The 13,365-nt window shown below is 40.0% G+C and overlaps 1 protein-coding gene across 2 annotated transcripts in view; it reads right to left on the reverse strand.

Annotated features, from left to right (window-relative positions):
* The window catches only part of LOC127441426 (nuclear receptor-binding protein 2-like), a 56,964-nt gene that overhangs the window by 11,294 nt on the left and 32,305 nt on the right, over positions 1–13,365 (reverse strand). For both annotated transcript variants that reach the window (XR_007897303.1, XM_051698853.1), the window contains exons 2-8: positions 5,750–5,872; positions 4,607–4,708; positions 4,420–4,509; positions 4,251–4,291; positions 1,706–1,800; positions 1,577–1,600; positions 1,109–1,192 (exon numbers count right to left, since the gene is read on the reverse strand). Coding sequence is in view for 1 of the 2 variants with exons in the window: in XM_051698853.1 (XP_051554813.1) it covers positions 1,109–1,192; positions 1,577–1,600; positions 1,706–1,800; positions 4,251–4,291; positions 4,420–4,509; positions 4,607–4,708; positions 5,750–5,872 (559 nt within the window). In the remaining variant the exon portion in view is untranslated. The remainder of the gene's footprint in view (positions 1–1,108; positions 1,193–1,576; positions 1,601–1,705; positions 1,801–4,250; positions 4,292–4,419; positions 4,510–4,606; positions 4,709–5,749; positions 5,873–13,365) is intronic.

Consider the following 13,365-nt stretch of genomic DNA (forward strand, 5'->3'; position numbering starts at 1 on the left):
CTACCTCTCATTCCAGCATGACAATCCTACGTTAGCTGCACGGATCTCAGCCTGGTAGACATCTCGTGTTGGATGAAAGAACATCACCTCCAAATCAACCTTGCTAAAACCGAGCTTCTTGTGATTCCATCAAGCCCAGCAGTTCAGCGCAATTTCACCATTAAACTAAACTCATCAACGATCACACCATCCAAGACAGCCAGAAATCTTGTGGTTGTGTTTGACAATCAGTTAAACTTCACAGATCACATCACAAGGACTGCCCGATCGTGCAGATTTGCTCTGTACAACATCAGGAAAATCAGGCCCTTCCTATCTGAGCATGCCACACAACCCCTCATCCAGGTGCTTGTGCTATCCAGGCTGGACTACTGTAATGGTCTTCTGGCAGGCCTTCCTGCATGTACAGTAAAATCTCTGCAATTGATCCAGAATGCAGCAGTGCGATTGGTTTTAACGAGCCCAAAATGTGCACGTCACGCATCTCTTCATCAAACTCAACTGGCTGCCAATGGTTGCACACATTAAGTTCAAGGCATTGATGCTTGCTTACAGAACAACCACTGGCTCTGCACCCCTTTATCTACACTCACTACTTCAAGTCTACATGCACTCCAGAAGTTTGCGTTCTGTGGGTGAACAGCGCCTCGTAGTGCCATCTCAAAGAAGCAAAAAAATCACTGTCCAGGACTTTCACTTCAACTGTTCCTCGCTGGTGGAATGACCCGCCAAACTCTACCCGAGCAGCTGTTTCTCTAACATCCTTCAAGAAGCATCTAAAGACACAGCTCTTCTGTGAGCACTTGACCCAATCCCTTTATTGCACTGTCGTCTTACTAAAGAAAAAAAAAAAAAACCCCTCTCATCCTCCCTGCTAGGGGTATTTCTCTAAACAATTCTGAAACTTGTATTACAGTACTTGTGTTACTACTGTTCTCCTCATTTGTAAGTCGCTTTGGATAAAAGCATCTGCTAAATTAAAAAAAATTTAAAAATGAAAACATAAACATTTATATTTAAAGATCAAACAATAATTGGTGGACCCCTGCAGTCCCACCACAGACCCCCTTGATAGACATAAAAGATGGCATAGGTGTCAGATACTTACGGCCATACTCTGGAGCAAAAAAGTGCTGGTTTTGCATTTCATCTCTATGCTGGTGCACATTCCCATGAATAGCCTCAGCAAATACTAAGGGAATAAGAGGGACAAATAACATTATTAAATAAACTCTTTGCAAATGCCAAGATTGTATAGATGGAATAATTGCAGCCAGTGAACATATTTCAAGAAGTTCGAGCACATGGGTTTTTTCATGTCCAAAAGAAATACTCTGAGGAGGCAAGGTCTTATTTTCTTTTTGATCTCTTTGATTGTCAAAACGGAAATAAATAAATAAATAAAATTAAAAATGCTAGGAATACGTTACATAACTGTCAGGATTTTGGGCCAATATACGCAAAGCACTGTTCAAGAGGAAGGAAAAGAAACAAACTACTTTGCACAGTGTGTTTTCTCTCTGATGAGATATCACATTCATGTGCACATGGCATATAGAGCTAAGAGTGAACTTACCATTTACAAACAGCCTGTGCCAGACTGCAAAAGAAAAGAGACAAAAGTATTGTTAAAACAGAAGTTAGAAATGATCAAGTGTCAAATACTTTTACGATCCCCATCAGGATTAAAAAGACTCCATCAAACCTGAGCCAATTTTTATGAGCCCATTGTGCTGGATAAAGATGGTGTCACAGGTCAGGTTACCGTGGATAATGGGCGGATCATATGAATGTAAGTAACTAAAGATAGAAAGCATAAAACAAGAGTAAATATATATACCGTACACACACACACACACACACACACACTGGATATAAAAAGTCTACACACCCCTATTAAAACAGCAGGTTTCTGCGATGTAAAAAATTAAACAAAGATAAATCATATCAGAATTTTTGCAACTTTAATGTAAAAATTAAAACCTATGCAATGCCGCTGAAAACCAAAGAGAAAACATTTCAGAAAAAAAAAAAAAAAATGTAAAATTACCTAAAGGCATAAGTGTGCACATCCCTAAACTAATACTTAGTTGAAGCACCCTTTGATTTTATTACAGCACTCAGTCTGTTTGGATAAGAGTCTATTAGCTTGCCACATCTTGACTTGGGAATATTTTTCCACTTTTCTTTGCAAAAATGTTCCAGATCTGTCAAATCGTGAGGGCATCTCCTGTGTATGGCCCTCTTCAGGTCCCCCCACAGATTTTCTATAGGATTCAGGTCTGGGCTCTGGCTGGGCCATTCCAAAACATTAATCTTTTTTTGCTGAAGCGATTCTTTTGTTGATTTGGATGTATGCTTTGGATCATTGTCATGCTGAAAGATCTCTTCATTTTCAGCTTTCTAGCAGACACCAGAAGGTTCTGTGCCAAAATTGACTGGTACTTGGAGCTATTCATGATTCCCTCCACCTTCACTAAAGCCCCAGTTCCAGCTGAAGAAAAGCAGCCCCAAAGCATGATGCTGCCACCACCACCATGCTTCACCGTGGGTATGGTGTTCTTTTGCTGATGTGCTCTGTTGTTTTTGCGCCAAACATAACTTTTACAATTTGGGGCAAAAATATCAATCTTGGTCTCATCAGACCATAACACATTTTTCCACATGGTTTTGGGAGACTGGATATAGGTTTTTGTGGGCTTGAATGGGTTTTTTTTCGTCAGAAAAGGCTTGCATCTTGCCACCCTGCCCCATAGCCCAGACAGATGAAGAATATGGGAGACTGCTGTCACATGTAAGGAGCAACCAGTTCTTGCCAGAAAAAGCTGCAGCTCCTTTAATGTTGCTGTAGGCCTCTTGACAGCCTCCCTGACCAGTTTTCTCTTTGTCTTCTCATCAATTTTGGAGGGACGTCCTGTTCTTGATAATGTCACTGTTGTGCCATACTTTCTCCACTTGTTGATGACTGTCTTCACGGTGTTCCATGTTACTGTATATCTAATGCGTTGGAAAATATTTTGTAGCCCTCACCTGAGCGATACCTTTCAACAATGAGATCCCGTTGATGCTTTGTTAGCTCTTTGTGTCCCATGGCTCTTGTAGAAGCATGCAACCAAGATGTCAGAAAAATCCTACAAGAACAGCTGAGATTTATTTGGAGTTAATCAGAGTCACTTCAGGTGAAGGTGTGTACTATTTCACATGAGCTTGATGATTGGTTGATTCTGAACACAGCCACATACCCAATTATAAAAGGGTGTGCACACTTATGCAGTTTTTTTATTTGTATTTTTTTTCTCTGAAATGTGTCACTTTAGTTTTCAGTGGCATTGCATAGGTTGTAATTTTTACATTAAAGGTACAATAAGTCTGATATAATTTATCTCTGTTTCATTTTTACATCACAAAAACCTGCTGTTTTAACAGGGGTGTGTAGACTTTTTATATCCAGTGTGCGTGTGTGTATATATATATATATATATATACATATATATATATATATATACACACACACACACACACACACACACACACGCGCGCGCACACACAACCGGTCAAAAGTTTTGAAACACGTATTCTTTATTATAATTTTGTTTCTTCACATTTTAGAATAATAGTAAATTCATCAAAACTATGGAATAACATAAATGGAACTATGGGAATTATGTTGTGACTAAACAAAATCCAAAATAAATAAAAACTGTTATATTTTAGCATCTTCAAAGTAGTCACCCTTTGCCTAGAATTTGCAGACATGTACTCTTGACATTTTCTCAATCAACTTCTTGAGGTATCAAATAAGTATGCTTTTTAAACAGTACTGAAGGAGTTCTCATCTATGTTGGGCACTTATTGGCTGCTTTTCTTTATTATTTGGTCCAAGTCATCAATTTCAAAAACTTTTTTTTTATTACATTTTAGTTTTGTAATGAAATAAATTAATATGGTGGCACAATTATATTTTTGTCTACAAAACTAATTTCAAACATTTAAGCATACACCTTCAGATAAAATATTTTTAAGATCATGAGAAACATTTCAGTCAAGTGTTTCAAAACTTTTGACCGGTAGTGTATATATATAGAATAAATGTCTATTTTAAAGCTGAAGTATATGAGTGTTTCATTATTTTTGGAATTCCGTTTGGTGATGCTAATGGTTCAGAAAAAACACACTTCAGCTTTAAACAAGTATTAACAGCAGATTAGTACAAGAATTTTAGAGATAATATTGAATATTCAATGTCATACCTGAGCGCAGACAGGATCTGTGTGCACCAACGCTTCCATGCCTGAGACACAGAAAATACAAACAGAAAGTGTCTTATGATAACATCATATTTCTGCCAGAAGGTGGTGTTGTCCTCCAGCTTTTCTGTGTGCTGGGAAATTTCATTTCATAATTGATGAAATGTCTAACCTTCACATTCATAGTTTTGTGGTTTTTCTTTGTCTTCTTCAAAAACTGCTTGAGGCTGCCAGATGACATATACTCTGTGATAAAAATCACCTGCATGACAGGAGACATGACAGAAAAAGGGAATGTCTGTATTTGGGGTAAAGTTCACCAAGGCGTTTGTTTATATCAGGTGCGTTTTGTTTCTCACCCTTGCTCTGCTCTCTCTCATGTCCAACCAATACTTGTGAAACTTCACAATGTTTGGATGCTCCACCTGCATCAGGTTCTCAAACATCTCCTTTATCCTGTCCTGCATAACATACAAAATAACATTTGGTTTTCCATTTCAAGTGTTGTTTCTGTATTTTGTTACAATACCACCATTTCACCATGATGACTGTCCAATATTGTAACAATTTACAGATGTTTGTGGTGTAGCAACATGTAGGCTAATGTACAACAATATTGATGTTGTGAATTCTGCTGATTTAAATTTGTCATCGAGGTAACTTTATCCAGCTAAGCTGTCCAAATGTTGTCAAAATCAAGCAATTGATATATATATATATATATATATATATATATATATATATATATATATATATATATATATATATATATATCTCAATTTATTAGGCCACTTTTTTAGGTACACCTATATATCTACTTATTCATGCGATTATCTAATCAGCCAATCATGTGGCAGCAGTGTAATGTATAAAATCATGCGGATATGGGTCAGGAGCTTCAGTTCATATTCACATCAACCATCAGAATGGGGAAAAATGTGATCTCAGTGATTTCGACTGTGGCATGATTGTTGGTGCCAGATGGGCTGGTTTGAGTATTTCTGTAACTGCAAATCTCCTGGGATTTTTACGCACAACGGTCTCTAGAATGTAAAGAGAATGGTGTGAAAAACAAAAACTTCCAGTGAGCAGCAGTTCTGTGGGCGAAAATAGTTTGTTAATGACAGAGATCAGAGAAGAATAGCCAGACTTTTATAAAGTAAATGTATTCTGAATACAGGTGCTTGAAAACATAATGGGGGCTGAATACAGTTACTTCATTTTTGTATACGTATATACGTAACGCCGTTACATGTATTCCGTTACAGCCCAACCCTGTCCAATAAAGTGGCCGGTGATATATACATTTTTTTTTTGAGCAAAGACAACATTCAATTAAATTAAAAATATATTTTTCTGACACATAATACAATGCATAATTTGAAAATGTTGGCATGGCAAGTACAAATCTCAACTAAATCTAAAATAAATCTTGTTGCACTCTGTCCACCCAGGATATTTATACTGAAAATAAATAAATGTTGAAAAAAGTGTGGTCCTACCTCAAAGGACTTGAAAACCTTCTTGTCTGAAAACTGCACTTCATTCCACACCACCTCCACCCCCTCCTCAGTGTCCATAGCCAAGTACGCACTCTCAATGCCTGGGACGTTTCCCTGGCTGACCTAAACCAAATAAAAAATAAAAAAAGGAGAAAAAAGGGAACAAGAGAGAAATAGAAAAGAGAGAAGAGATTCTTAGCTGAAACACTCAGCACTCAAGAGTAGCAAATATAGCAAATGAGGCAATATTTACACTTTTTACAGTGTTTGGACATGTAGTATTTTAGTATCAAGTTCTCGGTATTGCAAGTACAGGAAAGTTGTATTTCTATGAAAAGGACACGGCCCCTTCTCCGCCCCCTGCTCCACCACTCTCCCAGAGCGCACGTTGTGAGTTGGCACAGCCTGAGTTTTTCTCTTTGTGATGCTGTAAATAAAGCTCTTAATTCGGAACTGGGCTCGCTGCTGTTCGCTCCCAAAACACTTCAAGTTTCCACCTATTCTGTCCAGAAAAGTCCCTTTATTATCAAAACTGGTCAAAAGACCAACCGCCCAATGTTTTCTTACTTGGATTTCTCCATTTATAGGCCAATTCTGCTCCCCTCCTGGTGATCGGACAGCTCAAGTTATGTGTTTTGGAGACAGACACAACATGATGTAATCTCGCTGAGACACAGCTGCACTCTAAAAGGACTTGGATAGATTTAACTGTCTCAAACTCACAAACATATGACTTCAAATTGATTAATCTGTTTGTTATGGTTCAACAAAGAGCTTTTTCATTTGTCAGGATATTCATGTAAGAAAAATACAAAAGTTGGACATGCTGTACATGCTTGTCACTGTAACATTATAGTAGACTGAATAGTAGCCTACTAAATGTTTCAGTTTAGTACTTCTTTAACCACTTTAAAATAAACACATAAAAACAGTTTATTGTGCCATTTCAAGCATACTGACTGTCAGTCACCACTGAAGGAAATCCAATCCCAGAGGTTTAACACCGACTATTAAAACTACTGACTGCATATAAATCAACCTTAGGGCAACAGTAAAATGTAGAACAGGCTTTATCACACTTGAACATTCATTGATACTGGCCGAACACAGCAAAGCTGGGCTATTCAAAACCAAGGATACAAAAAAGCATGTCTAATTACATTTGGAGTTAATTAATTTCCTAGATTCCCCTAATTCCGACCCAATGTTGCAGTTTTTTGTTTGTTTTGTCTACAATTCTTATGTTTTTCGTCTTGGATGTGGTCTGCCTTACTGTCTACGATAGACAAACATTTTTGGACATTGGTTCTTCAATAGCACACAGAAGACCGGACTTTAAATTCCTCAATGCCGACAGCAGAGCCCTTTGTCTGGGCTGCCCGGCCACAGAAATGTAGCCAGAAAAGGGGAAGGAGAGCCAGCGTTCTTGTCAGACTAAGACGACGCACAAATAGACCCCCGCTACCCAGCATTCTACTGGCAAATGTTCAGTCTCTGGACCACAAGCTGTGCGAGCTGAGAGCGCAGATCTCTTTCCGGGGAGAGACGAGGGACTGCTGCATTGTCTGCCTTACAGAAACTTGGATGTCTGTGGAGATTCCAGACTCAGCCATCGAACCCGTGGGGTTCTCAGTGCAACGAGCCGACAGAGTGAAAGACCTCTCAGGTAAAAGCAGAGGAGGTGGTGTATGTTTTATGATCAACAAATCCTGGTGTGATCAGAGGAACATACATTCTATCAAGTCTTTCTGCTCTCCTGACCTGGAATTTCTCATGCTTCTGTGTCGACCATTCTGGCTACCGAAGGAATTCACAGTGGTCATTATCACAGCTGTGTACATCACACCACAAACCGACACAGACCGGGCACTCAAGGAACTGTATGGGAGTACAAGTGAGCAGGAAACCGCGCACCCCGAGGCCACGTTCATTGTGACCAGGGACTTTAACAAAGCCAACTTCAAGTCAATAGCACCGAAATACTTCCAACACATCAGATGCAACACACGAGGGGACCGGGTTTGGACCATTGCTACTCTCCCTTCCGGGATGGCTACAAATCCCTCCCCCGCCCACCATTTGGCAAATCGAACCACTCTTCCATTCTCCTTCTGCCCGCTTACAGGCAGAAACTGAAACAGGAAGCACCCGCCCTCAGAACAATCCAGTGATGGTCGGACCAATCAGATTCTATGCTACAAGACTGTTTTGATCACGTGGACTGGAGATGTTCCGGTCTGCCTCTGATGACGAAATCGAGGTCTATGCTGATACCGTAACATGTTTCATCAGGAAATGTATAGATGATGTAGTGCCAACCAAAACAATACAGATCTACCCTAACCAAAAACCATGGATTAATAGCGATGTTCGTGCGGCACTTAATGCGCGGACCTCCGCTATTAATTCCGGGAACGCGGAGGAGCACAAACAAGCCAGTTATGCCCTCTGCAATACTATCAGAGCAGACTGAAGGACAGTTCAACACTGACACTAGAACCATGTGGCAGGGAATTAGAATCATCACGGACTTCAAAGGGAATAAAAACTCCACTGTGAACACCGCTGCCTCTCTCCCGGATGAGCTTAATACATTTTATGCTCGTTTCTAGGGAAATAACACCATCCTCTTGCAGAGAGCTCTCTCAGCCGAAGCTACAGAGGTTAGTTCACTCTCTGTCTCTGTAGCGGACGTAACCCGATCCTTCCGGCGGGTGAATATCCATAAAGCCGTGGGTTCAGATGGCATTCCAGGCCGCGTCATCAGAGCGTGTGCGAACCAACTGCTGGTATTTTTACGGACATTTTCAACCTTTCCCTCTCCTTGTCTGTGGTCCCCACATGCTTTAAAATGTCCACCATTGTGCCTGTACCAAAGCAACTCAAAATCACTTGCTTAAATAACTGGCTTCCTGTTGCTCTGACTCCCATCATCAGCAAATGCTTTGAGAAGCTAATCAGAGATTACATCTACTCTGTGCTGGCTGCCTCACTGGACTCACTGCAGTTTGCTTACTGCAACAACCGCTCCACTGATGATGCCATTGCAACTACACTACACACTGCTCTCTCCCACCTGGAAAAAAGGAACACATATGTGAGAATGCTGTTTGTAGACTACAGCTCAGCATTCAGCACCATAATGCCCTCCAAGCTTGATGTGAAACTCTGGGCTCTGGGCTTAAACAGCTCACTGTGCAGCTGGATCCTGGACTTCCAGGCAAGCAGACGCCAGGTGGATAGAATGGGCAGCAACATTTCCTCATCACTGACCCTCAACAATGGAGCCCCACAGGGCTGTGGTCTCAGCCAACTCCTGTATTCCCTGTACACACATGACTGTGTGGCAACACATAGCTCCAATGCCATCATTAAGTTTGCTGATGATATGACGGTGGTAGGTCTGATCACTGACAATGATGAAAGCCTACAGAGAGGAGGTGCACACTCTGACACGCTGGTGTCAAGAGCACAACCTCTCCCTCAACGTCAGTAAGACCAAGGAGCTTGTGGTGGTCTTCAGGAGAAAAGACAGAGAATACAGCCCCATCACCATCAATGGAGCACTGGTGGAGAGAGTCAACAGCTTCAAGTTCCTCGGTGTCCACATCACTGAGGAACTCACATGGTCCGTCCACACTGAGGCTGTTGTGAAGAAAGCTCACCAGCACCTCTTCTTTCTGAGATGGCTGAGGAAGTTTGGAATGAACCACCACATCCTCACATGGTTCTACACCAGCACTGTAGAGAGCATCCTGACTGGCTGCATCACTGCCTGATATGGCAACAGCACCGCCCTCAACCGCAAAGCCCTGCAAAGGGTGGTGCAAACTGCCACATCATCGGAGGTGAGCTTCCCTCCCTCCAGGACATCTATACCAGGCGGTGTGTGAAAAAGCTCAGAGGATCATCAGAGACTCCAGCCACCAGAGCCATGGTCTGCTCTCACTGCTACCATCAGGCAGGTGGTATCGCAGCATCAGGACCCGCACCAGCCGACTTCATTACAGCTTCTTCCCCCAAGCAATCAAGACATTTGAACTCCACGCACAACTCACCACACGTCCCACCAAGAGCGAGCACCACATTATAGCGACCACGAGGAGGTTAACCCAACGTGACTCTACCCACCCTAGTAATCGGGCCAACTGGTTGCTTAGGAAGCCTGACTGGAGTCCACGCCCTGGATTCAAACTTGCGACTCCAGGTGTAGTAGTCAGCGTCTTTAATTGCTGAGTTACCCAATAGTATTACTCTAATAAGTGAATTAATCATAATTACATTTTTAAAGCTAATTCCTAACAATATAAATTGTGAGCGGATACCACGAGCTGTTGTATTACGATTTAAATGGTGGAGAATTTTATTCAGACAAAAAAAAAATATCATTATTTGTCATTTACCCTTCTTATAATGGTGGTTGAACGTGGCTAATTCCATTATAAAATTCCTTACATATTATGGTGAAGGTACAGGGACACTTTAATCCACATGTGTGCATTTATACTACCAAAAATACTACACTGATTAATTGGTGCTGAAGGTTGCTTTTTGGAATCTCGGTTATCTGCAAAAATCTATGCAGATATAGTTTCTTATAGTTTTTTCATCATTTCAAAATAAGAGTCCCCAGTGAGTTTATAGTTTTTTTATTCTTAAAAGTCCCACATTATGTACCAAATCAGAATTGTTTCTGGTTATTATTGCGATTTTGGTTGAACAATAAACCACATCTGGGATTTCATTCATTTTGGACTCTTTTTCTGTGCCCACCATAATAAGGAACATTTTTGACGTTCTATCAGTGGCGGTTCTAGCTTGTGTGGCGCCCTGGGCGAAACCCGCTTCAACACTCCCCCAAAGTTGTTGGGGGGTGGGGGGGGGGCGGGGTTGTATGGTGCCTCGGGCGAAACACGCTTCAACATGCCCCCAAAGTTGTTGACGGGGGGGGGCTCTGTGTGGGTGCCTCGTGCCACCCCACCGCAATTACATTGATTTAATGTCATTAAATCAAATGGGGGAGCATACTAAACACTAATAAAAATTAAGTTCATGTTGATTTTCTCAGTTCTTTAAACTTATTTATTCACTTTGTTATGGTGATATTGAAAAAGCAAAATAGAAGCATTTTCACAAGTGGTCTTAGACTTTTGAACCCCACTGTATATGGCTAAAAAGATAAGGTAAAGTTTTGGTGTCCAGCGCTTCTAAACCCCTTCTGACATGAACCCACATTACATCCCACTTTCCCAGTGAAAACAAACATTACAACCTTCATTTCCTGCCCTTACATCCCTTAAGGGCATTTCTGCCACTTACTCCATAATGTATGAACTGTAATAAGTTGCTCTTCTCTGGCACTACTTTAATCTCTGGAAAACCATGCATTCCCTATTTCTACCCTTTTTTATCATATTAAAATGAATTTGCGGGCTAAGAGAGAAAATGTGCATGGATTTGCATTAGGGTTGCCACGGTGTACGGTGTTACTGGTTTTACTCGGTACAAGGGATAACACCAGTGTGAAATTTTATATCGGGTAAAAGGGGGATACATTACGAATGGAACTTCCAATATCAATACAACTGCCTAACAAATAGAATAGCCTTAAGAATAGTTGCCTAATGAAGAGTTTGCGACCCATGATAAATGAACCTAAATATTGCACTGAAAGCCAGATGCTCTTTACCAACATATCAAATTTCACAGGCTAGCAACGTATGTGGACTGACAGAAGATGTTTAATTGCAGGTAGTGAATATAATGTGCATGGTGGGTAACTATAAGATGTCTCGGATTCGGAATAACACAAGAAATGCTGTTAGCCACACAGACATGCGCTTGAAGAAACACACATATTTTTAAGAACATGTCTGATGTGCTGTTTGTTCGGAGGTGTGCAGTCTCGTGGAACACGTGTATGTAAAGGGTTCACACTTTTTCTTTGTTTCAGTCTTCTGAATTTTTTTTTGCAAGAATAGTATAGTCTATGAGAATGCTGCAAATGACCTCAGACTATCTCAGCTCAAGAGGTGCTCTGAGTTTAGTTCACTATTTCCACAGAGCAGTTAGTTGTAAGCGTAACTCTGCAGGGTCACTTTATATATAGCCTATACATCTTGATGAAATCATAAAATAATACAAAAACACGTTCACCTCGAACCATGATTTATATTTTTATTATATTTATTATATTTATATTTCAGTGATTATTATCATCATTATTATGTTTACATTTATAATTGTTTTTAGATCTTAATTTTTATTAGTAATTTTCCACCTGTTGTCATTGACGGATACTTGCGTGACGGTAAATGGAAAGGTGGTTATTTATAATTTTTTTTTTGAACCACTTTGTTATTTTAATTGCTTTTTCGTTTCGTTTGAAGTGCAATTTGAATTTAGAAATGTCTTTGGTTTAAGTTTTATGTTTTTAATAAATGAATTTAATTTTTAATGCAAAATTACTAAAGCAAGAATATTCACCAATCCCTCAGCCAGGGGGGTTGATGATGTAATTGGATATTGTGATTTTCTTTATATATTTTTTTTATATCGTGAACAAATTTCTTGCATATTGCCCAGCCCTAGGAGAGAACAAAACAAATTTATTCACATACATTCAAAGTCATTACCCTTCTGAAGCAGCTAAACTGGGTCCTGGGTAAACACCAACATTAAACTCGCAACAACCCACAATAAGTGATGTATTTGCCTGGACAAAGAAATACCCGACTGGTAGCCCATAATGGAGAGAATGCACGGATTAAGTAGGTTCATTGCCAAAGAGATGTAGCCCTTCACAACTGCTGAAAAGCCATCTTTCATAAAGTTCAAAAAGAACAACACACATTTTAATTGCACATAATTTTTTTCAGTTTCATTTGAATTTTTAGTTAAAATAAATAAAAAACTAAGTTCAAAGTTTGAAATCAAGCTGCCTTGCATTATTGTGTATGCAATTGCTTAATGAAAATTACACTCTGAATAATAGTTCTTATAGGGCATTTTCACACCTGGCTCATTTGGAGCATCTGATTCGGAACCTGGTGCATTTTCTCTCTTGGTTCGGTTCATTTAGGCATATATGAACACAGCAATTGCACTTGGATCCACACCAAAACAATTGTTCCAAGACCTCCTGAACGAGGTGGTCTCGTTCACTTGTGTTGAGAATTCAAACCGACCCAACGGACCAACGCACCAAATAATATCCCTATAAAAACCATGAACATACCTGATGGATCTGCGGAGAACAAATCTGTAGGTCAGCATGTCGCTGTAATTCATAATCAAAATGTGGATAGAGCCTTTTGACGACTATATTAGACATAATTGCACATTTAAAATAGCAGTTACTTTATAATTCCTGAGGGAAAAATAGTACAATCTCTTCTTTGGGATGCGGCAAAACAAACACAGTTAGCAACTTTGTGACAGATGTAAAACATCTTTACTGTACGTAGCTTCACTCTTTCTGATGTGTAATTGTGTGTGTGCACGGGAGAAAGAGAGCGCTCTGTGTCCATGAGAACAGGCACTTTTCAATACATGAATTATGCAAAAGCAGCTAATGACAGATAAAAATAACCATGGCGAAAATTTTACAACTCATA

Source organism: Myxocyprinus asiaticus, chromosome 5 (genome assembly GCF_019703515.2).
Source record: "Myxocyprinus asiaticus isolate MX2 ecotype Aquarium Trade chromosome 5, UBuf_Myxa_2, whole genome shotgun sequence".
NCBI classification, from domain to species: domain Eukaryota; kingdom Metazoa; phylum Chordata; class Actinopteri; order Cypriniformes; family Catostomidae; genus Myxocyprinus; species Myxocyprinus asiaticus.